Source organism: Tupaia chinensis, unplaced genomic scaffold (genome assembly GCF_000334495.1).
Source record: "Tupaia chinensis unplaced genomic scaffold, TupChi_1.0 Scaffold000549_1, whole genome shotgun sequence".
Classification (NCBI taxonomy): Eukaryota; Metazoa; Chordata; class Mammalia; order Scandentia; family Tupaiidae; genus Tupaia; species Tupaia belangeri.
The window spans coordinates 1896632-1920815 of NW_006160061.1; the positions used below are offsets into that span (position 1 = coordinate 1896632).

At 37.7% G+C, this 24184-nt stretch overlaps 1 protein-coding gene across 4 annotated transcripts in view; it reads left to right on the forward strand.

Annotated features, from left to right (window-relative positions):
• The window catches only part of STAM2 (signal transducing adaptor molecule 2), a 68884-nt gene extending 45098 nt beyond the window's left edge, over window positions 1-23786 (forward strand). For 3 of the 4 annotated variants that reach the window (XM_006157624.3, XM_006157621.3, XM_006157623.3), the window contains 7 exons: window positions 4109-4203; window positions 7188-7270; window positions 7413-7500; window positions 8888-8942; window positions 14323-14476; window positions 18294-18466; window positions 20058-23786. In XM_006157624.3, coding sequence (XP_006157686.1) covers window positions 4109-4203; window positions 7188-7270; window positions 7413-7500; window positions 8888-8942; window positions 14323-14476; window positions 18294-18466; window positions 20058-20286 — 877 coding nt within the window. In that variant the 3' untranslated portion in view covers window positions 20287-23786. The remainder of the gene's footprint in view (window positions 1-4108; window positions 4204-7187; window positions 7271-7412; window positions 7501-8887; window positions 8943-14322; window positions 14477-18293; window positions 18467-20057) is intronic. The other variant, XM_006157622.3, reaches the window with a different exon arrangement.
• The last annotated feature ends 398 nt before the right edge of the window (window positions 23787-24184 follow it).

Genomic DNA, 24184 nt, shown 5'->3' on the forward strand with positions numbered 1-24184 from the left:
CTGCTAACCACAAGATGGCTGCTGTGCCGCATCAACTGATGGTCAACTCTGCTTGCCAGAACCGCCTTCCTGAAACTGTATTCCATGGAGACTCACCTACAGTTGCGGAACTGCACGAGACCCACACTTGATCCAACCTTGAATGGAATCTATTTTCCCTATTGTTAAAAACTTTGGACTCGTGACCCCTCTCCCTCTACTCGCAGGTATCGCATTTTCAATGACCCCTCTGGAGGATAGCTGTCTATAGCAGAGATAGAGTAATTGGGAGAGGGGGAAAGGGCTGAGGGTCAAACATAGGATAAAAAACATATTTATATGTATGAAAGTAGAAATGGAACAGTATTGGTGATGACATGCTTGATTAAGACACTATGTAGTTTATCCTAGATGGGAAACTACACTTGGTGTGTTGTGATGATACTCAGGGAATGAGTGGTAGGCAATATAATTTAATATAAAAAAAGTAATAAGCAGGAGAAAAAAAAATGCACATTTGATGACTGAAGAGAGTTGTATGGACACAACTGGGGTCTACTTTATAATATGTTCATTCTACTCCCTGGGGTTTATGCCTAGGATCAGATTTGGATACATGTGTAAGGATATGTCAGCTGTGCTAGCTAGTGGATATACTTAGACTAATTGAGTTCATTGGTAGAACAATTGAATGGGGGGGGCGGAAGGCATTGAGGGCAATCATGAATGTCAGGGACAATGGAGGAGGAAGATGGGACATGGCAGAGGGTGGGGATGGGGAACCTAGGATGGCAAAACAAAAGGCAAGGTATGCAGGACACAAAAATTGGGAAATCATTTGCTGAGAACATATATGTTGATGTGCTTGATTGAGCCAATGCACAGTGTATTTTGGATGGAAAATTCATATGTGTGTTGTGATGAGAAAAAAAATTTATAATAAAAAAAAAAAGAATTGTTCTAAGTTCAGCTTACCTTTTTAGAACAGAAAGCTCAACTTAAAAAAAAAAATGTATATAAGAGCATTTCTCTGATCCTACATAGACCTAAGCAGATAATAATATCAGAACTGTCAGCATATTGGTTATTTTCTGGTTTTAAGAATGTGCGTGATATCTAGCTCTATCAAGTCTTTGTGGTACTGATTCATTGAAATGATGTTCCAAAATCAGAAGTTATTTCGTCTTGGGGACCAGCAGTTAGCACAGTGGCTATGTCACTGGACTCCCATGTAGTCGACCGTGGTTCGAGTCCCAGACCCAGTGGCTTAAACTCATGCCGGGCGCGTGTGCGTGCGTACCCAAGATCCCAAGAGGAGAATGGAGGAGAAGGGATTGCTGCGTTGCCATCCCCCCTGGGGGGTGATTTCTCGCTTTCTATCTCTTTGTCTCTCTCTGTCTGTCTGGCGAGTGCATGCGCCCTATAGCAAAAACCTCTCAAAAAAAAAAAGAAAAAAAAAGAAAAAAGTTAATTCATCTTTAAAATTCATCATTGGGATGGCCCCATAGTCTAGTGGAGAGTGGAGGCTTAATTCCACATGGCCAATCGTAGTTCCAATCCTGGCCCTGGAGGCTGGAAAAACTTACCAGGTACATGTTGTATGTGTGCCCCAAACCCCAGTTAAATGGAGCAGTGGAGAAGAAGGGATTGTATGACCAGGCCCCACTGGGGCATGCTTTCTCTCTCTGTTGGGTACATGTGCCTTCTGGCAGTTAAAAATAATTCATCCTTGAGAGAGCCTGTTCATAAGTCAAATTTTGGAAAAGAATACACAAAAATTATGATTACTTCCAGACACTAAGAATCAATATAGAAGTCCATGAGAATCATTAAAAACTATTAAAACTGGTAATTTTATTCACATAAAGAAAATTTGATTTGGCTTCACATAGTATACAACATTTTATTTGAGATGAATTAAACATCTAAACATGGGAGAGGGATAAAGGGAAATCTAAAAGCATTAGAAAAGTATTTAGGGGAATAGTTTTAGGAGTTCTAAGGGTAGAGAAAGATTGCAGTGTAGGTCATAAAAGAAAAGATTGCTGAACTTGATTACATGGGGGAAAAAATCAACCCACTGTAGGTAGCATAAAGGAAGCTGTAAACATATGCTAAAAGGCAATGGCAGCCTGGGAAAAGGCGTTTGCATAATTCAGACAAACAATTACTGTCCAGAATATGTAAGGAACTACAGATACATGAAAAAAGACAAATAACCCAGTGTAAAAAAGAAAAATGGACAAAAGATACAAACAAGCAGTTTACAAAAGAGATAATCTATTCTGCCTGTTTGCAATTGGAAAATATTTGTGAGTATTCTTATTTTGTGGCAGAATGGTTATTTGCCTAAGTTCACTGGTATCTGTAGCCTTGCATCAGAAATCAAATTCTTATGGGGCTTTGTACAAATAACAGACCATGTTGAAATTAACCTAATTTTTTTTGGAGGGGGTAAATAAGTTAGTTTATACCTTTCTTTAGTAAAAGGAAGAATGGAGCAAGAAGAAAAAAATTGCTTCAGAAGAAAATTACAGTGCTCTTGTCACTAGATTCTAGCTTTTCCCATATTTTAAGATCTTTTGTGAATCAATAAAATGTGAAAAAAAAAAGTCTAGTGTGGAAGGGAGGGAGGGAAAGGGGAAGGAAAAAATGGGTAAAAGTATGCTTAACTGACAAAAAATGAGAAGCTGTTTGCTGATGATAATGTATATAACAACATCCTTGTCTTGACTGACATGCATGGGTTTTGTGTTGGAAAAAGAAATGTATACTGTAAAGACATGATGGAATGCAAATTAAAATAAATAAATTTTAAAAATTTCATCTTTTCTTAATAACCAGCAGATAGGAGTACATGGTTGGGAAATGCAGATGACTACAGTGAAATGTGATTTCTCTCCTGTCTGACATCAAGTGTTGACTTGGACAGTTATCACATGCTAGTGGCCTAGTGGTTGAGGGTCCTGAATACCACATGACCAGCTGCACAGCTTGAGTCCCAGATCTGACAGCTTGAAAAACATGCCAGATGCTTGTGTGCGCATGTCCACGATCCCAGGAGGAGGGTGAAGTAGAAGAGAAGGGATTGTAGTATGACCATTCCCCATGGGGGTGCTTTTTTCCTCTTCCTCTCTCTGTCTCTGATGAGCACATATGCCCTCTGGCAAGTTAAATTAGTATGTTAATTAATGACTTCAAAATATTTCTGCCCTGTGGTCTAGCAAGTCCAAATCCTGAATACTCTAGAGAAATTGTTGTGTATGTGCTCTTCTAGAATAATCATTACCCCAATGTTTATAATAGTGAAAGACTGGAAGCAACCTAAATGTCTGTCTATATTGGAATGAGTAAATTAAATATGGCATATTTGTGTGATGGAACTTTAAAAGGAATAAATAAGGATCTGAATATATTACTATGTAAAGTTAAAAAGGTCTATAAGGATTAACATATTTGTCTGTATATAAGTTTATATACAGAGTTGGCTATAGATATGTGCAAAAAAATAAAACATAGACTAGTGGGGCCAGCAGGTGGTATAGTAGTTAAGATGCTACACTCCCACATGGTCAGCTGCAGTTCAAGTACCAGACCTGGCAGCTTGAAAATTACGCTGGGCACATGTGTATGCATATCCAAAATCTGTAGAGGAAAAGGGATTGCGACAGGGCCATCCCCCCGGGTGGTGACTTTTGCAGTTTACCTCTCTTTGGCAACCACACATGTCTTATGCAAAAAAAAAAAAAAAAAAAAAGCATAGACTAGGGATCAGCAGATGGCATAACGGTTATGTCACTGGCACGTAGTTGACCATGGTTCAAGTTCCAGATCCAGCCGCTTAAAACTAATGCTAGCTGCGTGTGTGTGCATGTGTGCCCAAGATCCCTAGAAGAGAATGGAGGAGAAGGGATTGTTCAGTGGCCAGTCCCCCCCAGTGTGTGTGTGTGTGTGTGTGTGTGTGTTTCAGTATTTTTTATTAAACTTTTAAAAAAAAAACCATCAAGTATACTTACATGTAAAATAATACTTTCAGAGTAGGCTAAATTTAAGTTTTATGTTAGTTCCTCTTGACACTGTTATACTAAAATGTAGAGAAACAAATGACATTTTTGCACTGTATTTTCAGTGATGCCAATTGGTGGAAAGGAGAAAATCACAGAGGAATAGGACTCTTCCCGTCTAATTTTGTAACAACTAACTTAAACATAGAATCTGAGGCAGGTAAGTTAAAATTTAGATAAAATCTATTGAAGATTTTTTTTACTTGAATTTTATGACTTAGTTTTGTATATACAGTAAATTGGCATTTAACTTTTGTTCTGAATCATCTATTTATAGCTGTTAACAATTTAACTTATTAACTGAAATATGGTGTCGATCATCTCATTTCAATTCTGAGCTGTTTCCCTTTGTTTTAAATCAGACTTTAATAGTTAATGTACATAATTAAATAACAGGCATAAAATCATTTGTAACCACATAAATATTGAAGCTAACCTAATTATACTGTGTAAGAGGCAGGGTGTTTCTGTTCTGTACAAAGAATGTTGTTTATATTTGTCATTGAACCAGACTACCAAAGTGGGGAGGTATAGAAGAACCTGTTTGGCAAACCATATTTACAGGGGTTAGGGACTCTCCTTTACTTCTCCTGAATTTGATTCTAGGGAACTTGAGACAAGAACAAAGTAAGTCATCAAGACATTGCGGTTCCTGATTCCGGTCTGCTGCTCTCCACTCAGTTCTGCTGTAGCTGTAGACAGTTCCCCTTTGCTACTGCCAGCCATGCTGAGTGAGAAAGCATTCCATAGGTCTTCAGGCCAGAAGGTGGAGGGAACTGAGTATAAACAGCTACTTACAGCAATGATGGCCATCAGATATCATATTGGTAATGGTTTGGGAGCATTCATTATTTGTCAGGCATTGTGCTAAGTCCTTTGCACTGTTTCATTTAATTCTCACAGGTTTGTGAGATAGATATTTCTGTTACCTTGTTTATTAACAAACAAGAAAACTGAGACACAGATTATGTGTAGTAAGTAATAAAGCCAAGAGTCTATAGTCAGCCAGTCTGACCCTAGAATGTATGTATACTGACTCACCATGACACATACACGGGGTCTTCCAAACCGTCATGGAAAATGTGTATTATGAAAAATTACGGGTGGATTTAGAAATTTTTGTGCACTGCAGTTAATTTGTATGTTAAATCTATTCTTCCACAAACTTTTTGACATCCCCTTGATCAGCGCTAATCCCTACCAGTTATGGAGCAGAAACCTAAAAGGTAAGCTCTTTGCATCACATGGAACATTATCTTTGTATGTGAAGAGTGATGCATTCAGAATAATGAAATTTGTGAGGTGCAGATACTCACTCACTTGGAAACCAAGTCCTTTGATACTGTCTATACTTTTTATTCCTGTAGTCTTGGCTCTCTGTTACTAAGCATATTGGAGATGCCTTTTTTATTTATTTTTTTCATAAGTTTGTTTATTTTAAGATGAAGAGGAGAAAAGCACCCTCAGTAGGGTCTCATGCCCCAGTACTCCCTGCAGCCTTCTCAGCCAGCCAGGGTCAGGATGAGCACACACACGGCTTAGGGATATTAGGGATCAATCCAGGAACAGAACTCTGAACTCCGCTGTGGCTTCCAGCATTGCAGAGCACTGCACTGTTGCTGTGTCTGTACCACCTCAGCTAGGCCTGTGGACATCCTTTAAAACGTACTTGGGAGCCTACATAGCGGTTTTCCTTGGCTTAGGCTAGAGAGATTGTATTGCCCTTTTAAAAGTAAAAACATATTCTAGGTTTTCTGGTATATTTTTGTGTAATGCTGGGCTCTTTTTTTCAAGACATAGTAAAAAAGGTAGACATTTAAAAAAAAACGCTAATTGTCAGGACTGAAGTCTTTTTGGTATATAGATTTTTAATTTTTGCCAAAATTTACTTTATTAAAGTGTAGTGCATTTTAGCAGTACTCCAGAGAATAAATAATTTCTTGATATTTATTTTTATAAATTATTTTTCAATCTCTGTTTATGAAAGACTTGTATGTTATTTTAATTATTAGGAAACTTCAGTTAAAAGTAGGTCAATTTTTTCAATTTGAGGGACTTAAAAAGTATGTAGTGCCAACTCTATGGCCTTGTGGTTAAGGTAGCAGAATCCCACCTGGCCGACTACACAGTCTGAGTCCCAGACCCGGTAACTTAAGAAACACACCAGGCATGTGTGCCCAAAGTCCCAAAGAGTGGGTGGGGAGACTGGAGGTGAAGGTTTTGAGGCATGACTGTTCTCTACAGAGGGGTGCTTTCTCCCTTTCTCTCTCTCTCTCTGTGGCAAGTGTAGCATCCTCTAGCAAAAAAAAAAAAAAGTTTGTGAAAATATTAAATTGAAATATAAATTTATTGGGACCAGCAGATAGCATAATGGTTATGTCACTGGACTCGCATGTGGTCAACCACTCTTCATGTCCCGGACCCAGCAGCTTGAAACTCACGCCGGGCGTGTGTGCATGTATGTCCAAAATCCTGAGAGGAGACTGGAGGAGAAAGGATTGTGGCATGATCATCTCTACTGGGGGTGATTTCTTGCTTTCTGTCTCTCTCTGGCTCTCCAGCAAGTGCACGCTCCCTGTAGCAAAAATCTTTCTGGGAAAAAAAAAAGTATTTTGGTACATTTTTAAAATCTTTGTGTAATACACATATTCCATGAACTTTTTAAAGACCCCTCACTTCCATGGGAAACAGGTGTTTTGTTGTCATTTTTTATAGAAGGAAGGAGTGTAGACGAAATTCGTTGTTGTAACTATGAAATTGGTTAAGTAGATTGTGATGTGTTATCTCTTGTGTATTCATTCATCCCAGTAATAGCACTCAGATTTCAGGAAAATGCCTGTAATGACAGCTCCCATTAACATTGTTCTCTGATCCACGAGAATGTACGTTCCATGAGGGCAGAGTCTTGTCTGTCTTATTCACTGATGTATGTATACATGCTTAGAACGATGCCTAGTGCATACAGTAAGTGCTAAATAAATACTTGGGACATAATTGAATGAATGTATGTAATAATATATATTGATTTTGAATAGTGATAGCTAAAGGGCCTCTACCTTTTTTGTTATGGATAGGCCACTTAAAATTAATGCAAAAATTATATAAGTAAATGTGGAGAAGCTCAAAAGTTTACTGTTTCCATAGCAGCTGTGGACAAATTGAATATAATCGAAGATGATGTGGAGGAAATTAAGAAATCAGAACCTGAGCCTGTTTATATTGATGAGGTAGAGTCTTTCTTTTGTTTAATAGTTACACTGTTAAGACTTTTCAAATATTTTGTCCTCAAGAATGCTTGGAAAGAGTATTTTTATATTTTCTGAAATTGAAACTCCATTGAGTTTTTAAAATATCCTACAACTTTTATAGGATAAGATGGATAGAACCCTGCAGATACTCCAGAGTATAGATCCAACAGATTCAAAACCAGACTCCCAAGACCTCTTGGATTTAGAAGGTACTTAATAAATATTAGAGATTAATTGACTATTATTTACTATTTTAATAGTTCATGATGTTTTGAATTGCTTCTGACTTCTGTTTGCCTCTAGAGATTAGAAATCCCTGGTGAGGAACAACTAGTACAGAAAATAGTAAAAGTATTACTTAGAAAGTGTTGTCATGAATGTCCATATTTATTTAAAGAAAGAACTCTTTGTATTCCTGTAAGTCACTATTGAAATTGGCTGAAAAGATTGACAGCCCAAGGAAGGACAGATTTAGAAATAACAGCATTTTAGTTTGGTCAGAATGTTAAAAATTCTTATTCCTGTTAATTCTCTTGTATCATGATTTTAAAGGTCAAAATTATATATGACCAATGTTAACTTTGTAATATAATCACTTGATGTATGCTGATGCATACTAGTCCCTAAGGAATTTGAAGAAATTAAAACAAATGTTTGTATACTTTTTTTTTAAGAATTTTTTTTAACTTTATTTTAATTTGACCAGAGAGGGACAGAGTGAGAGAGGGAAAGAAAGGGAAAGTGAGAAAGTAAGCCACCACATCCCAGACTCGAACCAAGGTTGGCCATGTGAGAGTCCAGCGCCCTTAACAACCATACCACCTGCTGGATCATTGTATACTTTTTAAAAGCAACCCCTTGGAGGACCAGCTTGGTGGCATGGTGGTTAAGATGGCTGGATCCTACGTGGCTGACTTTGGGGTTCGAGTGGCTTGAAAAACGTGGGGGCACATATGTGCCCAAAATCCTGAAAGGAAAGTAGAGGAAAAGAGATTGCAATGTGATAACCCCTTTTCTCACTTTCTTTCTCACCCCCCACACCCCTGCAAGTTGCATGCATCCTATGACAAACAAAAAACCTTAGGAGAAAAATCTTTGTGGCAAATGTATGAATCTCCTTAAGTCTTTTCGTAGAAGAAATTCTGGTTATGAATATAGGACATTGTGGCATTTGTTATATATATGGGTTTGCATTTAGAAATATACTTTTGTATATATTCAATTTTGAAGTGTCTTAAATAAAAGAAAAATGTTAAAATCGGATGCACACATTGTTACATGTATTCTATGCTGTGACTCAAGCTCATTTTACTTAGCAAATAATAGTTTTCTAGATATCTTTAAGACTTCGGGATGACTCTAGATAGTTCCAAGGAATATAAGATTTTTATTTTAATTTTGACCTTGCCTTTGGTCACATGATAGTAACATGTAGTAGTAGTGGTGCTACATAGATTAAAATTAGACTACCGACAGTCTTTCCCCTAGTATAAATTTAATTCTCACGTTGCGTATTTGTGCTCTTTGTTAAAAAATAGTTGAAATCAGCTTAAAGTGGGTTAAGTTTCTGGATTCATGAGTATCTTTCTATTACAGGTATCTGCCAACAGATGGGTCCGATAATAGATGAAAAACTTGAAGAGATTGACAGGTGAGAATTTTCATGCATGGATTCAAAACTATGGCTTTTTTAGGTTTACATGTTTTGGCACACTTTAAACGAGGGAAAGTTTGTGTGTAACTGTCTGGTCTCTTGAAATTATTTTTCATTTTCCCAACTCACAAACTAATAGAAAAATGGTATTTTTATTTTGGTGGTACTTGATTACTTTTTAATGGTAATATAGTCTCTTTAGAATCACAGACTCTTGCTTTGCTTTTATTGCACTAGTCTTCATTTTTTTTACTTGGGCTTGAAGAGAGGGGGTAATGAATAAAGTAAATAGATAACGAAATAGAGATGGAAATCTCAGGAAGGCATTGGCTTATTATGTAATAAAGTAGTATTTATAAAAGTTTGAAGTGAATTTTCCCAATCCGTTAAATGCAATTCAGCACACCTTCTTTTCTCATTTCTCTCCCTTGTATTTCTGGTTTTTGTTTGTTTGTTTGTTTGCCCTTTTACTTTGCATATCTCACCTGGTTTTACTGTTCTTTAGAAATAGCAACAGGGCCAGCAGGTAGTGTGGAGGTTAAGGCAGCTGGATCCCACTGCCTACAGTGCAGTTCAAGTCCCATACCTGGCAGCTTGAAAGTCACACCACGCAGGCATGTGTGTGTGCATGCACAAGATCCTGAGAGGAGAATGGCGAAGAAGGGATTACAGTGTGGCCATCTACCCTGGGGGGTGATTTCTCACTTTCCCTCTTCTCTCTCTCTGTCTCTCTCTGGTGAGTACACATGCCCTATAGCAAAACTTGAAAGAAAGAAAGGAAGGAAGGAAGGAAGGAAGGAAGGAAGGAAGGAAAAGGGAAAGGGAGGAAAATGGAAATGCAAAGTAAAGAGAAGAGGAAAGAGAAAAAAGGAAGGAAGGAAGGAAGGAAGGAAGGAAGGAAGGAAGGAAGGGAGGAAGGAGAAAAGAAATTGCAGCAACTTTGGAGATGGCCTTGTAGCTAGCTAAGTGGTTAAGGGAGTCAGATCCCATATGTGCACTGCAGTTCAAAATCTGGCCCTGGTGGCTTGAAAAAACCCTGGGTGTGTATCCAAAATCCCTACAGAATGGAGAAAGGATTGTGGCATGACCACACTATCATTGAGGAATGCTTGTTTTCTGTCTCTCTCTCTCTCCCCCGTCTTTTCTCTGGCAAGTGCACACACCTTCTAACAGTTTTTTTTTTTTTTTTTTTTTTTAAGAAAGAAATATCAGCAACATTGAAGGGTAGACAGAGTTCAGAGTTTTAACATAGTTGTTAAGTGAGTAGTAGGAGATATAGTAAATGAAAGACAAAGGACAAGGCCTTGGTCTTCCATCATTATCTCTTTCTAGCTCTTGTTTTTTGAACTGTAGTATAAACAGCACAAGAAGAGTGGAATTAATTAGGAAAGACCAAAATAGTAAGGAAAACTACCAGAGAAGTGCAGTAGTAGCAAGACTTTTTCTAGTCACTGTAGATTGTAGTCTTTGTTTGTGTATTTTCTATGAAAATGAAAAACATGGGCCTGCTGATGGCATGATATGTTAAGGCAGCTGGATCCTACATAGCTGACTATGCAGTTTGGGTCCTGGACCCAGCAGCTTGAAAGACCTGCCAGGCATATGTGCTTGCATGCCCAAAATCTGGAGAGGAGAACAGAAAGGGGATTGTGGTATGGCCATCCCTGGTGGAATGTGCTTTCTCATTTTCCCGCTTCTCTCTCTCTGTGTCTCTGTGGTAAGTGCATGCATCCTACAGCAAATTTTTAACCTCATTTATTTATTTATTTTTCATTTTGACCAGAAAGAGAGAGAGCAAAAGAGGGAGAAAGAGACAGTAAGGTGCCAGGTCCAGGACTTGAACCGCAGTTAGCTATGTGGGAGTTCAGTGCCCTTAACCACCCTGCCACCTGCTGCCCCCTCCTATAGCAATTTTTTTTTTAAAAGAATTTTTAAAAAATCCCTGTGGCAATTAATGAAATAATGGAAATAATTTCATCATAAAGTATTAAATATCTGCTATACATCTACCACTTTGTTTCTATATAAGGATGTTAATGGTTAGTAAAAAATCAAACTGGCAAAGACTAAAAGAGAAATGGTCAGTTTACTGCAGGTCTGACCAGTAGTATAATTATTATTAGCTTTTCCAGAGCTAAAAATAGTTCATGTCCTTTAACTCAGCAATTGTAAGCCCATAGTGATTATCTAGGTATAGATTCAAAGATTTAACTCAGGGTATTCATTCATATTTATGACAACAAAATTGAAAGTAAATAAAATGTCTTTCAATGTGAGATTGGTTTTAAAAATATATATATAAACATATTCTACAATGGAAATTATTGATAAATATCTATTGATAAGGAAAGATATCATAATATATAGTAATATAAAACATGACATGACAATGTAATCATATTTTTGTTTATATGAAGAATTTTTAATAATTATTTAATTTTAGTATTATTATTTTTTAATTTGATATAGGGCATGCATGCCCACTGGAGTGTGTGGGAGATGGGGATGAGAAAGTGAGCCGTCAGGTCTCGGACTCAAAATGTGATTGGCCATTTGGGAGTCCAGCATCTCAGCCATCATGCCAGAATATATGAAGAATATCCTTAAAGGAAAAGACCTAGAAGAATTAAAAGTCAGAGTGTATCTGATATGAATTAATTTTTTAAGTGAGAGCTCAACCATTGACCAATTTAATTCTGTAGGGCATGTGTGTCGGAGAGACAGAGAAAAGCAGAGAGGCAGAAAGCAAGAAATCACCCCTCATGGGGGATGCTCAAGCCACAGTTCCTCCTCCATTCTCCTCTTGGGATTTTGGGCATGCACACACACGCACCCAGAGTGAGTTTTAAGCCGCCAGATACAGAACTCAAATTGTGGTCAACTACAGGGGAGTCCAGCGGCATAACCATTGCTCCATCTGCTGGTCCCTCAATTGACATTTTCTTGTTCCATGACTACTGACTACAGATGCAGAAAATGCTTCCTGTTCTTCAATAACATTGTATCGATGGCTTACCCTTCTGAGGTGAATAAAAATAATTCTTTTTCCCTGGTGAATGGATCATCACCAGTTTGATTTTCCTACTAAGAAAAACTCTCTTGTCAGAAAGTTAAATTGTACATTTCAGTCCTGTTATTTTACAGAATACAATTTTGTAGCATTATCATGCTCAGAAATTATATTAGGTAGACATGTAAACTGACTATTAAAAAAGAGTTTAAATTTATTGAAGAAAGATTCATAGTACTTAACTGTGTTCCACACTGTCCTAATCCTAATTCCTACTTCCCTGCAAACATAATTGTGTTTGGCCCCGATCAGGTTGTTCTTTCCATTCTTCCTGGTGTGCCTTTCCCTTCCCGTAGTCTGTCTTGGCTCGCCCTGTCCCCTGACCGGATACAGTCTTGCTTTTCTGTGTGGTCTGTCCATCCTAACTCAGATACCAGCTTCAGTCTTTGCCGCTCCATAAAACCTTTTCTGTCTACCATAGCCTGATCTCATCTATAGATTCTTCCATTTACTACCCATTTCATATAATTTTGCATTTATATCATTTGCAATTTTTTGTGTTGACCTTTTCTCCCTGGTAGATTGCAGTCTCTTCAAGGGAGAGAACCACATCGTCTGCTTACTTTTTTCTCTTCTATGTATAATGTTGAGTACAGTTCAATATTTTTTTTATTTTTTTTGCTTTGGGGTTATGTCTTACATCTTTAAAGATTTCAAACACAGTGATCATGCCTTTCTGCATCATTTTCCTGGTGTTTGATCAGTGTACTGGGTTAGGCAGACCAAATTCCTACAGTTAATTCTTAGTCACACATTTGTTAGCATTGCCACTTAATTTCTGTACCGTCCTAGGTGGTTTGCAACAGGCATTTCTGAAAATAGAGTTTGACCTGCTTTATGTAATCATTTAGGCAAAGGAGGGAACAAGCACATTTTTGTCATTCAGATCACAGATGCTGATTTAGAAAAGAAGGTGATAAATCTTGACTGGCCTCAGGTCATTTATTAGATAGTCTTGGGTCTGTTTGCCTACCTCTGCCTCTCTGTGTTTACATAAACAGGCTTGGTCCAGTTGTGGTGTCAGTGGTGGGACACGACTGGGCAAGGCTTAGATCACATGGGAAGCCCAGGTTTGGTTGTTCTTGGACCAACCTGAATAGGCTTGGTAGTATGCAGCTGTGGTCCTAGCTAGTTTGGAGGCTGGAGTAGAGGAATGGTGACATGTAAGACTCTGTTGGAAATACCTGTCTCTTTGTCCCTTGTCTTTGGATTCCCACATGGCTGACCATGGTTCAAGTCCCAGACCTGGTGGCTTGAAAATCATACTGGGTGTGTGTATGCATGCCCAGGATCCTAGGAGGAGAATGGAGGATGGGAATGTGGCATGGCCATCCCCACTATGGGTGGTTTTTCACTTTCCCTGACACTGTCTCTGTCTCTCTCTGGCGAGCACATACACCCTATAGCCAAAACCTCTTAAAAAAAAAAGAGAGAAATAAAGAAAAAGCATCAGCTTGTGGATATTTTAGGCATGATAAAAAGTGACTGTTTAAATTTTATAAGCTTAAAAGTTGTGAAAAAAGTTACATATTACTCTCAGGAAAATAGACAAGTCCAAAGGATTTGCTCTGGAGTTCCTTGGGCAACCTGAGAATGCTCTTATTTGGATTTGTTATTACACAACGTGGTGTCTGATTTCACTTTCTCGAAACCAGCCAGTACAGAGGAGCAGTGGAGACTAGTATGTATATACATTTGTACATACCATACATTTTTACTTGCATTTTGAAGGGTAATTTTTTTTTTCACTTGATACTATGGTGAATATAAACAAATGGAAATGTGTGCATTTATGTGTTTTTTGTAATTAATGTTTTCTTTCTTCATGTTAAGGATACGTACACATATATGTAAGAGAGTGAGAGAGAAAGATGAGCACCCTCCACATATACCTGTGTTTTTATTTCATTGGACTTCACAGAAAGACTCTCAGTACTTTGTTTTACTGAGATTTGTAATTAAGGCTTGGACTCTTAATCCAGCAACTATTTTTCTTTGTAATTAAGTTTTGCAACAGAAACTGATAACATATAAAAAGACTTTCCTAGTACCAAAATTATGAATTGATTGTGTTTTATGAGGCATGGAAAAGACTTGTCCCTAATATTATAAAGTCATATCAGCCTAGCAATTAGAAGAATTAAATAATTCCTCCTCCCAGTTTCCCTTTGTGAATATTCTTTCATTATATATAGAAAGAACCTTTTAAAATATGAATAGAGAATGTGCTAAATTTAAAAAATAATTTGTTGCTGAATACATGCTTAAAAATGAGAAGAGTATTAAAACACTTTTCTTCTGTATCAGGAAGCATTCAGAATTGTCTGAATTAAATGTAAAAGTCTTGGAAGCTCTGGAACTGTATAACAAATTGGTGAATGAAGCACCAGTATATTCAGTCTATTCAAAACTCCATCCGCCAGCACATTACCCACCTGCATCAGCTGGGGTTCCAATGCAGGTGAGCATGTTTTTTGAGAACATTTTTCAAAATTACATGAAAGTTTTAAATTAAAGGATAATGTCTTTACAGCGCAGTTTTAAAATTTCTGTGATTCACGAATAAAATTATATAACTTTGGATAGTTTTTCAAGAAGTACTGGCTTAAATAATTATTATTCATGGAACACATTAGATACTGGTATGTCACAAATACATTTTAGTTGAGTTTTATCATGAATGAAAAGCACATTAAATATACAAGGGAAGTTCTGGTTCTTCATATGCTTTTCTAAGTATAAAGCATAAATCGTTTATGTAAGTATAAATCGTTTTTGTAAGAATATAGTGCAAATTCTTTGATTTAGAACAGCACCTGGCATATCAGAAGTCCCCTGGGTGAGGTCCTGATGGCTGCTCCTGCCACCAGCAAGAAGATCTAACATTTCTTTAAAAATTTCTATCAAACTTCTTTGACTCATGATTATTAAAAGTCTTAGTTAATCGGCTCCTTTTGTTTTCAGAGTATACTTTGTATTTTCTTTTCTTAGGTGCATGACTTAAATTGTTAAAATTTACACACAGCAAAGATACGACACAGGCCGGTAAGGTGCAGATTCCATAAGCCATCCATAAACGTCATTCTTCCCCAGTGCTTCATACTTTTTGTGTGCTTGCCATTTGAAGTGAATCCTCGAGTTTGTTAGGATACCTATTCTGCAGTCTTTTTCAAATTTTAACCCAGTAGTGATTTAATTCAGAATGAACTCAGAAGAGCTCGTGTTAATTTATGAAAACTGATCTGTAAAAGGGTGTGCAAAGGAGACACCAAGGAGAAAAGGTAGACTATGTCTTGACACAATGCAATTGCTAAGTGAAAAAGAAGAGTTACTATGGTAACTGTCACATCAGATAAAATGCATTTATCAACTATGACATGCCTCAAACTTTCTAAAAATTATATATCAGGTTAGGAAGGATTTCTGGGTGCATACTGCAGTTTATTTAGTTTTGCTTCTGTTTTCGAGAGCTATTTGCTATTGCTGTGAAAATGGAACAGAATCAGAATGTCAGTCCCATTGTGTGACAGAACTAAATGTTTAGTGTGAAATATGTTTTGAGATCCATGCATAATTTTTTAAATTTATTTATTATCATCATAATCTTGTTTATATTACATTGAATCACATACAGCTTTACAGTATTACATTTCTTTTTCCAGAAGAAATACCATGCACATTAGTCAATACAAAGATATTAAAATCCCCATTTCATCACCCAATAGCTTTTCATTTTTTTCCCAATTATTATCATAATTTTTAAAAATATTTTCCATGAACTTTTGGAAGACCTCTAATACACTATTGAAGCATAAGAGCACCTGAAATACTCTAAAGTTCTTATTCTGTTTTGAAAAATGATATCCCTACTAGAAGCAGCTAGGGTAACACACCATAGTTGTTATCTGTGAGACTCAGGAACCCTAAACTGCAGAAGAGGTCTCACAGTCTCAGCCTATTATCAGCCTATTATCAGGCATTATCATGCCTGCTAAGAAGATCATTCAACTGCACTTAACGTATTAGGTTGTCTGGAAAGTCATGATGTATTTTTCTATGTTTTTCTATGCAAAAATGTGTCATGACTTTCCAAACCACCCAGTAGTTTATTTATTTTTTTTTGGAGGGGGGGGAAGGTTTTCGCTATAGGGTGCGTGCGCTCACCAGACAGAGAGACAGAAAGTGAGAAAATCACCCCCCAGGGGGGATGGCCACGCCACAATCCCTTCTCCTCCATTCTCCTCTTGGGATCTTAGGGATCTTGGGCACGCACGCACACGCACCCAGCATGAGTTTTAAGCCACGGGGTCCGGCACGTAAACCGCGGTCGACTATATAGGAGTCCAGCGACATAGCCATTACACTAACTGCTGGTCCCCACTCAGTAGTTTATTTACCATTACTGGTACTTTTCGTTTTCATGTGAATGGTCTGTGCTTTGAAAATAGCTGAATTTGAAACTAGAGTGATTGGGGCAAGCAGGTGGTGTGGTGGTTAAGGTGCTGGACTCCCACATGGCTGACCATGGTTCAAGTCCGGAATCGGACTTGATTTTTCAAGCTGAGTGCTTGTGTGCATGCCCAAACTCCCAAAAAGAAAATGGAGAAGGGGTTGTCGCATGGCCATCCTCTCTCAGGAGTGATTTTTCACTTTCCTTCTCACTGTCTCTCTTTGTCTCTCTCTAGTGAGCACACACCCTATGGCAACAAAAAGGAGAAAGAAAGAAAGAAAAAGAGTGATCACTTCTATAAGATATTTATTAAATACGTGCTTTGTTTTGAATGCTACATGTAATTGGTAGAGAGTAGACCCTGTCCTTAAGGGGCTGTTATCCTGCAATTTAAGTAGGGACCATATAAATATCCAGAAACAGAGACCATTTTTGCTGTTTCTTGAGGATACATCCTTTCCTTGACCCACACTTCTTTTTTACTTTTGTCCTGTCTGTCCTGAAAGCAGGGAGTAAAGTAGACACCTGGCACCCTGCTATCACTTCGTCTTCAACTTCTTCTCCTGTTTCATTCTTAGGAAGGAGCTGAATAGCCATAATGGGATGGGGTGAAGAAGGTCGTCATCCTTATGGTGATGGGCTTCCCTTCAAAGGAGAGTAGTTTCCCGTGACTGTACAGTGAGACACATTACTGAGTAATAGGCGGCCTGGGTAGAGTCCAAACCACTACTTAAAAGTATACTACCTCAGTGTCATAGTAGTTAACATCACTGGACTCCCACATGGCCGACTGCAGTTCGAGTCCTGGACCTAGAGGCTTGAAACTCATGCTGGGTGCATGTACGTGTGTGCCCAAAATCCTGAGAGGAGAATAGAGGAGAAGGGATTGCGGCATAGCCATCCTCCCCAGGGGTGATCTCTCACTTTCTGTTACTCTGTCTCTCTCTCTCCCTCTCCAGCAAGTGCATGTGCCCTATAGCAAAAAAATCTCTTAAAAAAAAAAAAGTACACTACCTCCCTTCCCTTTGTCTTTTTCTTTGTCCCTGCAAAATAAAAAAAAAAACAAGCAAGTTGTAAATTTCCATAAACTTGGCACTGCTGTTTAGATTCTTTCCTCTTTTGATGTAAGGTGAATAGATTGGTGGGATCAGAATGCTCCCCCAAAGAACTATAACATTGTCTTTTATTAAGTCTTTTTTTTTTTTTTGGAGAGATTTTTGCTATAGGGCATGTGCACTCGCCAGACAGAGACAGAGAGACAGAAAGCAAGAAATCACCCCCCAGGGGCGATGGCCACGCTGCAATCCCTTCTCCTCCATTCTCCTCTTGAGATCTTGGGCACGCACGCACACATGCCCAGTGTGAGTTTTAAGCCACCGTTTTCCAGACGCAAACTGCGGTTGACCACAAGTGAGTCCAGCGACATAGCCATTACGCTAACTGCTGGTCCCAAGTCTTTTTTTTTTTTTTTTTTTTTTTTTTTTTTTTTGGGGGTGCTTTTTTGCTATAGGGTGTGCGCACTCACCAGAGAGACAGAAAGTGAGTGAGAAATCACCTCCCAAGGGGCTGGCTACGCCACAATCACTTCTCCTCCATTCTCCTCTCAGGATTTTGGGCACGCACGCATGAACACACACCCAGTGTGAGTTGAAGCTGCCAGGTCTGGGACTTGAACCACAGTCGATGACATGGAAGTGCAGTGATGTAACCATTACATCTGCTAGTCCCTCTATTAAGTCTTCTGAAGTTTTAAATATATTGTTAGGCAGATGTTTGGGAGATCTATCAGGCATCTTTTTGTTTCTGTTTCTGTGTTTTGGATGAATAGACTTATCCAGTTCACTCACATGGTGGAAACTATATGGGTCAGAGCGTTCACCAAGTTACTGTTGCCCCAAGCTACAGCTTAGCGCCAGCAGATCACATTGGTCCACTGAGATCTCTGCCTCCCAACGTGAACTCCTCAGTGACAACACAGTCTGCTCAAACTCCATATTTAAGGTAAGCTTTCAGGTGCTGTATCAATTTAGAAATTATTTATGTTTAACTTTCATAGACTTTCATTACGAGAACATGTAGACCTCTCTCTTCGTAATAATAAATTCATCTTTTTCCGTCAAGGTAAAGTTACAGAACTGCACGTTCCTGAGCTCATGACGTGGAGCTGTGCTGCCCTTAGCTTGGCTCCCCGTTCTGGGATGGTTGCTTAGGCCTAGGCTTACAGAATGGGTCCCTGGGACAAAATAAAACTCATTGTCCTTTATGGAGACTAAGCTGTGATGTGCCAGCGTTGTTCTGTCATCGTCCTAGTGACAGAGCCCCAGATGTACTTTGAGGCATTCCTAGAAATTAGAAAAACGTTGTGTGTTGCCCCTGAGAAGAAAATGTGTTTGAGCTCTGGAGTTGATGGTTTAATTTTTTTGTATTAATACTTCCACTCTGAGAGCCATCCTCACTTAATCACACAGAATCATCATTTAATGTAGTTACGTGCAGATGATCTCTAGCATTCCTTCTCATTCTTTAATTCCATGAATATGAGTTTTAGGAATTATCTGAAAATTAAACAAACCTGTTCATATTGGTGTTTAGTTAAAATATAAGTTTGTTATTCTTGCTAGGAATTACGGGGGGTGGGGGGGAACTGGTGACAGTGATATTAATCCTCTTGTATTGCAAGCAGTATATTTGGTGTCATTTTAAATTCCGTATTTTTTTTTAAATATACCGTAGTACTTACAGGAACAAACAGAAGTCCTGCAGGTTGATAGAACTTTTCAGTTTAGATTGCATAGCATAATAAGTCAATTCAGTTCCAGACTCTCCTGAGGGTTGATGCAGAGTCCTGTGCAGATTACAGTGCCCTCCCTTTGATATTGGGATCAGTAGATGGCATAATGGTTAGGTCGCTGAACTCTCATGTAGTTGACCACGGTTCGAGTCTTGGACCCAGCAGCTTAAAACTCATGCCAGGCACATGTGCGTGTGTGCCCAAAATCCTGAGAGGAGAATGGAAGAGAAGGGACTGCAGCATGGCCATCTTCTCTGGGGCATGATTTCTTGCTTTCTGTCTCTCTTTCTCTCTGGCAAGCACATGTACCGTATAGCCGAAATCTCTCAAAAAAAAAAAAAAAAAAAAAAGGAAAAAGCTAGAAGTTGCTGTAGAAGGAAAGCTTGAAGTGGGTGTGAGATCAGGTGGACTCCTGTGTTGAGTGGGAAGAGAAAGGGAGGATATAGGACACGTGCACCATGAGCTGGGACTCCATTCTCATTCTAGCCAGTGGGACCACAGTCAGGAACAGTGAGCATCTCAATTTCTAGATGTTCTTATTGAAAGGTTTTAGAGAAAGCAAGTTAATAGGCCTTATCATATTCTGTTTCTTTTCAAGTACTGCTCTCTTCTTACCAAATATGAAAGTCTCACAAACGTTATCTGCTAGCCTGAGTGATTAAATCATAACCGGAATAGTGGCATTACAAAAACTCAAAAAGAAGATGGAAAAAGGATTTTTTTCGTGACGATTGATCTCTAACCAGAACCTAGGTAATGCAAAGTAAATAAATTTTTCTTTTTAATTTTTTTTATTTACAGCACTGGACAAGACACCATTTCCAATCCTACTTATATGAACCAGAACTCTAATCTTCAGTCAGCTGCTGGGACAGCCGCTTACACACAGCAAATGGGGATGTCGGTGGATATGTCATCTTACCAGAGCGCTACTTCCAGCCTGCCGCATCTGGCAGGCTTTCCGGTGGCAGTTCCAGCTCATTCTGTTGCCCAGCAGCAAGCAAATTACCATCAGCAGCCTCTGCTTTAGAAACAAGCCAGGCATTTGCCTGAAAGCCTCCATAAATGTATTACTTGGCCCTTGTGATTCTAATCTGAAAATATTAAAAGAAAACGTGACACTCAACACAGAAGGACCATGAATAAATAAAGCACAGAAAGCTGTCTTACTCTACAGTCCATGAAAGGTTTTTTCCGGTCTAGTTTGTTTGAAGTCAGTCTTCTGATCCAAGGCAGCTTTAAAGATGCTCCAGGTACTTTTGTCTTACTTGCAGGTCTTGCTACATAAATCTGGTTACCCAGTAAGTAGCCTCATGACACTAAACAGTATGAGATAGGAGTATAAAAGTTTCACTTTCAAGAAACCACTGTTTTCCCCTAAAATGTCATGATAAGAAAACTGAAGACCTTTAAAGGTCTTGTCTGCGTATTTTTCGTTTCCCACATACTATTCTTTTGAAAGGCGAATGTCTTTTTGTGTAAGTGTTTAGCTTGCCAACATATTTCTTTTTGGCTTCTTAAATTGCAGTTGTGTTTGTAGTACTGTCGGTTTGCTTTTAGTGTTATGTTGAGTAATAATTAGTATATAATTTTCTACAGAAGCAGGAGCAATCTGGAAAGCACAAAAATGTTTTCTGTTATTAACACCGATAACCATGTAAATGCAGATGTGTGATCACGCATTTAGCTGTTCCTTCAGACAGTCACGCTAACAATGGTCCAAGGAATGTCCCACAAAACATTTCCATTCCCTGGGAAAAACATTTCCTTTCTTCCAAACACCCTGGTGTTCAGAATTGCCACTAATGGCCTTTCCTGGTGACTTTGGCTATTTTCTAATGAAGATACGGTCCATTCGTTTTCCTTCCTGCAGTGTGCTGTGCAGAGATACTGCATCCCCTTTTTATGGATTATATGTGAAGTCGAGCCACGGGATTCTTAGTAATGTGATGTGATGTATACTAAGCATAGATTTGTTGAGTCTTTAAAAAAACGACTGAAGTACCATTGCTAAGCTGTCAACATGCCATGCATGAAAACTTTGGCCATTCCTTTCAGAAGTAATTCTGAGTTGGTGGAACAATAGCAGCAGTGAATTGATAGAAGGTAATGGATCGATAGATAGGCTATCGAGACAGTTTTTCTGAAGGGCATGTTTTAAATTAGCTACCAGTGCTAGTAGATTCCACACCTTGTGGGAATTAGGTAGTAAACAAACAGGGACGGTTTTCTCTTCTAAGATGCGCACACTGCTTCATTACCTGCGAACTTTTTACATAACACAGGATGGAAAATGGGAATATATATCCTTACAGATACATGATATTTTGACTGAGAAAAGCAATGGACACATGTTTAGGATTTAAAAAGCTGCTTGCATGGAAGCAAGATTCTGTATTTTTTTTTTAAAGACAGCAGTTAATCTTTCTGTTAAGAATCTATTGGAAATTTTTTCATTTATCTGTTTACAGGCATTTGATTACAAGTGTGTTTCTTTTCCAAAGAAACTATTCTAGAACTAGATAGTGTGTATGATACTTGGTCTGCATTGAAAGGGAAAAATAAGCAGTATTTGAAAGCACAGTTTCTGTCATTGGACCAGATGCACATAACTGAAAACAGAGCGTCAACCTTCTATGTCTCATGCTCTATTTTTTGTCCAGTATTTTCTTCCCATGGGAATTCATTACATCTTTACTAAAAATACTCTAAAATGGCACCTTACTTTTTTGGAAACAAATCTTATATTCTTTAAACACACACACTTGTGTGTACACACACAAAGTAAACATGCAAAGCTGCTGTTGATAATGTTTGCGTGTATATGGAAAACCTTACATTTTTGTCCTATCCTATATTTAATAGAAAAAATTGTATAACTATTTCATGTAAATTGTGATCTGAATCATAAAAGCTGAATTTGGCGTAAGTCACCGAATCAGTATAAATACTGAACACTCACTAAGTCAGAATCAACCAGTTTAACTCAACTAATATAATTTTGGAATGGTAAAACATGTGACATGTATATAACTAGTGTATATTGTCATTTTTCTGTGAAATTTTTACACACAGAAATGTCTTCTTCCTCTTAAAAATAGTTGTCTTTTTGCCATATGTTACAGATTTTATGTTGAGTTTGTTAATAGTATAAAAATGATATTAAATCCATGTACTGATAATGACTTCTTTGATGTTTAGTAAGAAATGCAAGGTGGTTATTTTTCTTTTCTTTCCACAATCTTATAGATTGTATTTATTTTAAAATCTGTTTATAATTAAATGTTTTCTGCCAAAGGAATTGTTTAACTTCAGATTTCTACATTGGGTTTATACTTACTGTTTTTTATATAAAACAACATTAAAAATAACTTCTGCTTTTCATATCAAATCTTGGTATATTAGAATTTCTGAAAATTTTTAATAGAATTAACTTTATTATTGTAGAAAAATACCCTGATATTAAAATATGGGAAGTGAATATGTTCTTACAGATGGAAAAGTATACAGCCAACCAATGTTGTCTTCTAACTTGGTAATTTATTTATAGAATTGTCTGAATATTAAGTAATTATATCATTTAGGATTTGAAATTATTTGCAGATATGTTATCATCTTATAGTACTTCAAGTAGTTGATATTTGACTACATAACAATTCTATACATTTTGAAGATGGTTATTAAGTTACACCTCTAAATTTTAAAAAATTGATTGTAAATGTTTAAAAAAAGTATAGCTTAGGTTTTTTTAACAAGGTTTTTTGCATTGCTTTTGTTTTTAGTAAAAGCTATAACTTTTGAGGCTTCTGAGTTCTAGGATACTATTTATTGAATTGACATGAGAAAGCTGAAGTTATTTTTTATAAGTAATAAATTATAAATAACATAGCACTGATCTATCATGCTCTCTTACTATCAAAAGGGTTTTTTTCTTGCTTACTTGCATTAGTTTTAATAAAGGGAGGGCTCAATTTTAGATATTTGACTCTTTGGGCTTGTTTGATTTAGTTTCCCTTGAAGATTAAAGGTTTATTTTTTAAAGTTTTCCCCAGAAGAATTATTCTAATTTTCTCATGCTAAATTTGAATTTGAGAATCTTTTTTAATAGCTTTCTGTGTCAGAGAAATTACATTGTCTACATGGTATAATGGGACCAATAGCAAGCCCCCCCTCCCCTAATTTATGTAAACCTGGAATGCTGAAATGTAACCTTATTTGGAAATAGGGTTTTTGCAGATGTAATTAGTTAAGGATCTTGAGGCGAAATCATCTGGATTTAGAATTGACCCTAAATCCACTGACTGGTGTCCTTATAAGAAGAGAAGACACTGACACGCACAGTGAATGCAGCCATAAGAAGATGGAGGCAGGAGGAGTTATGCTGCCTTAAGTCAAGGACCTTGTGGGGCCATCAGAAGCTGGAATAGGCAAAGGTGTCTTCCCTGCTGTCTTCAGAGCCTGGCCCTGCTTAATTTCAGACTTTTTAGACTCCAGCACTGTGAGAGAATAAATGTTGTTTTAAGCCATCAAGTTTATGGTACTTTGTTACTGCGGTCCCAGGAAACTAATACACATAGGTAAAAAAAGTATACTGAAAAACCTGAATACTAAGCACTCAGAACTTTTCTAAGATTGTTTAAAATCAGCACAGGAGTTCAGAGAAAGATGTGTATAGTCCAGTAGCAGTCTTTTTATCTTTGCTAAACTATAATGAAATTGCATGGATAGATGAAACAAGACCCCTGTTCATTCCATAAACCCATAAACCTATTCCTTTTTGAAGTACCACACCTACATTTCATTAATTGACTGCCTTATGCAGAGGTGTTCATAGGTAACAAGATTATAACTGTCCTGCGTTTTGCTGTCTGTTCCTATGTCCATCATGAGTAGGTTTTGAACAAGGGGGAGAGATGTTCAAAGGCAAA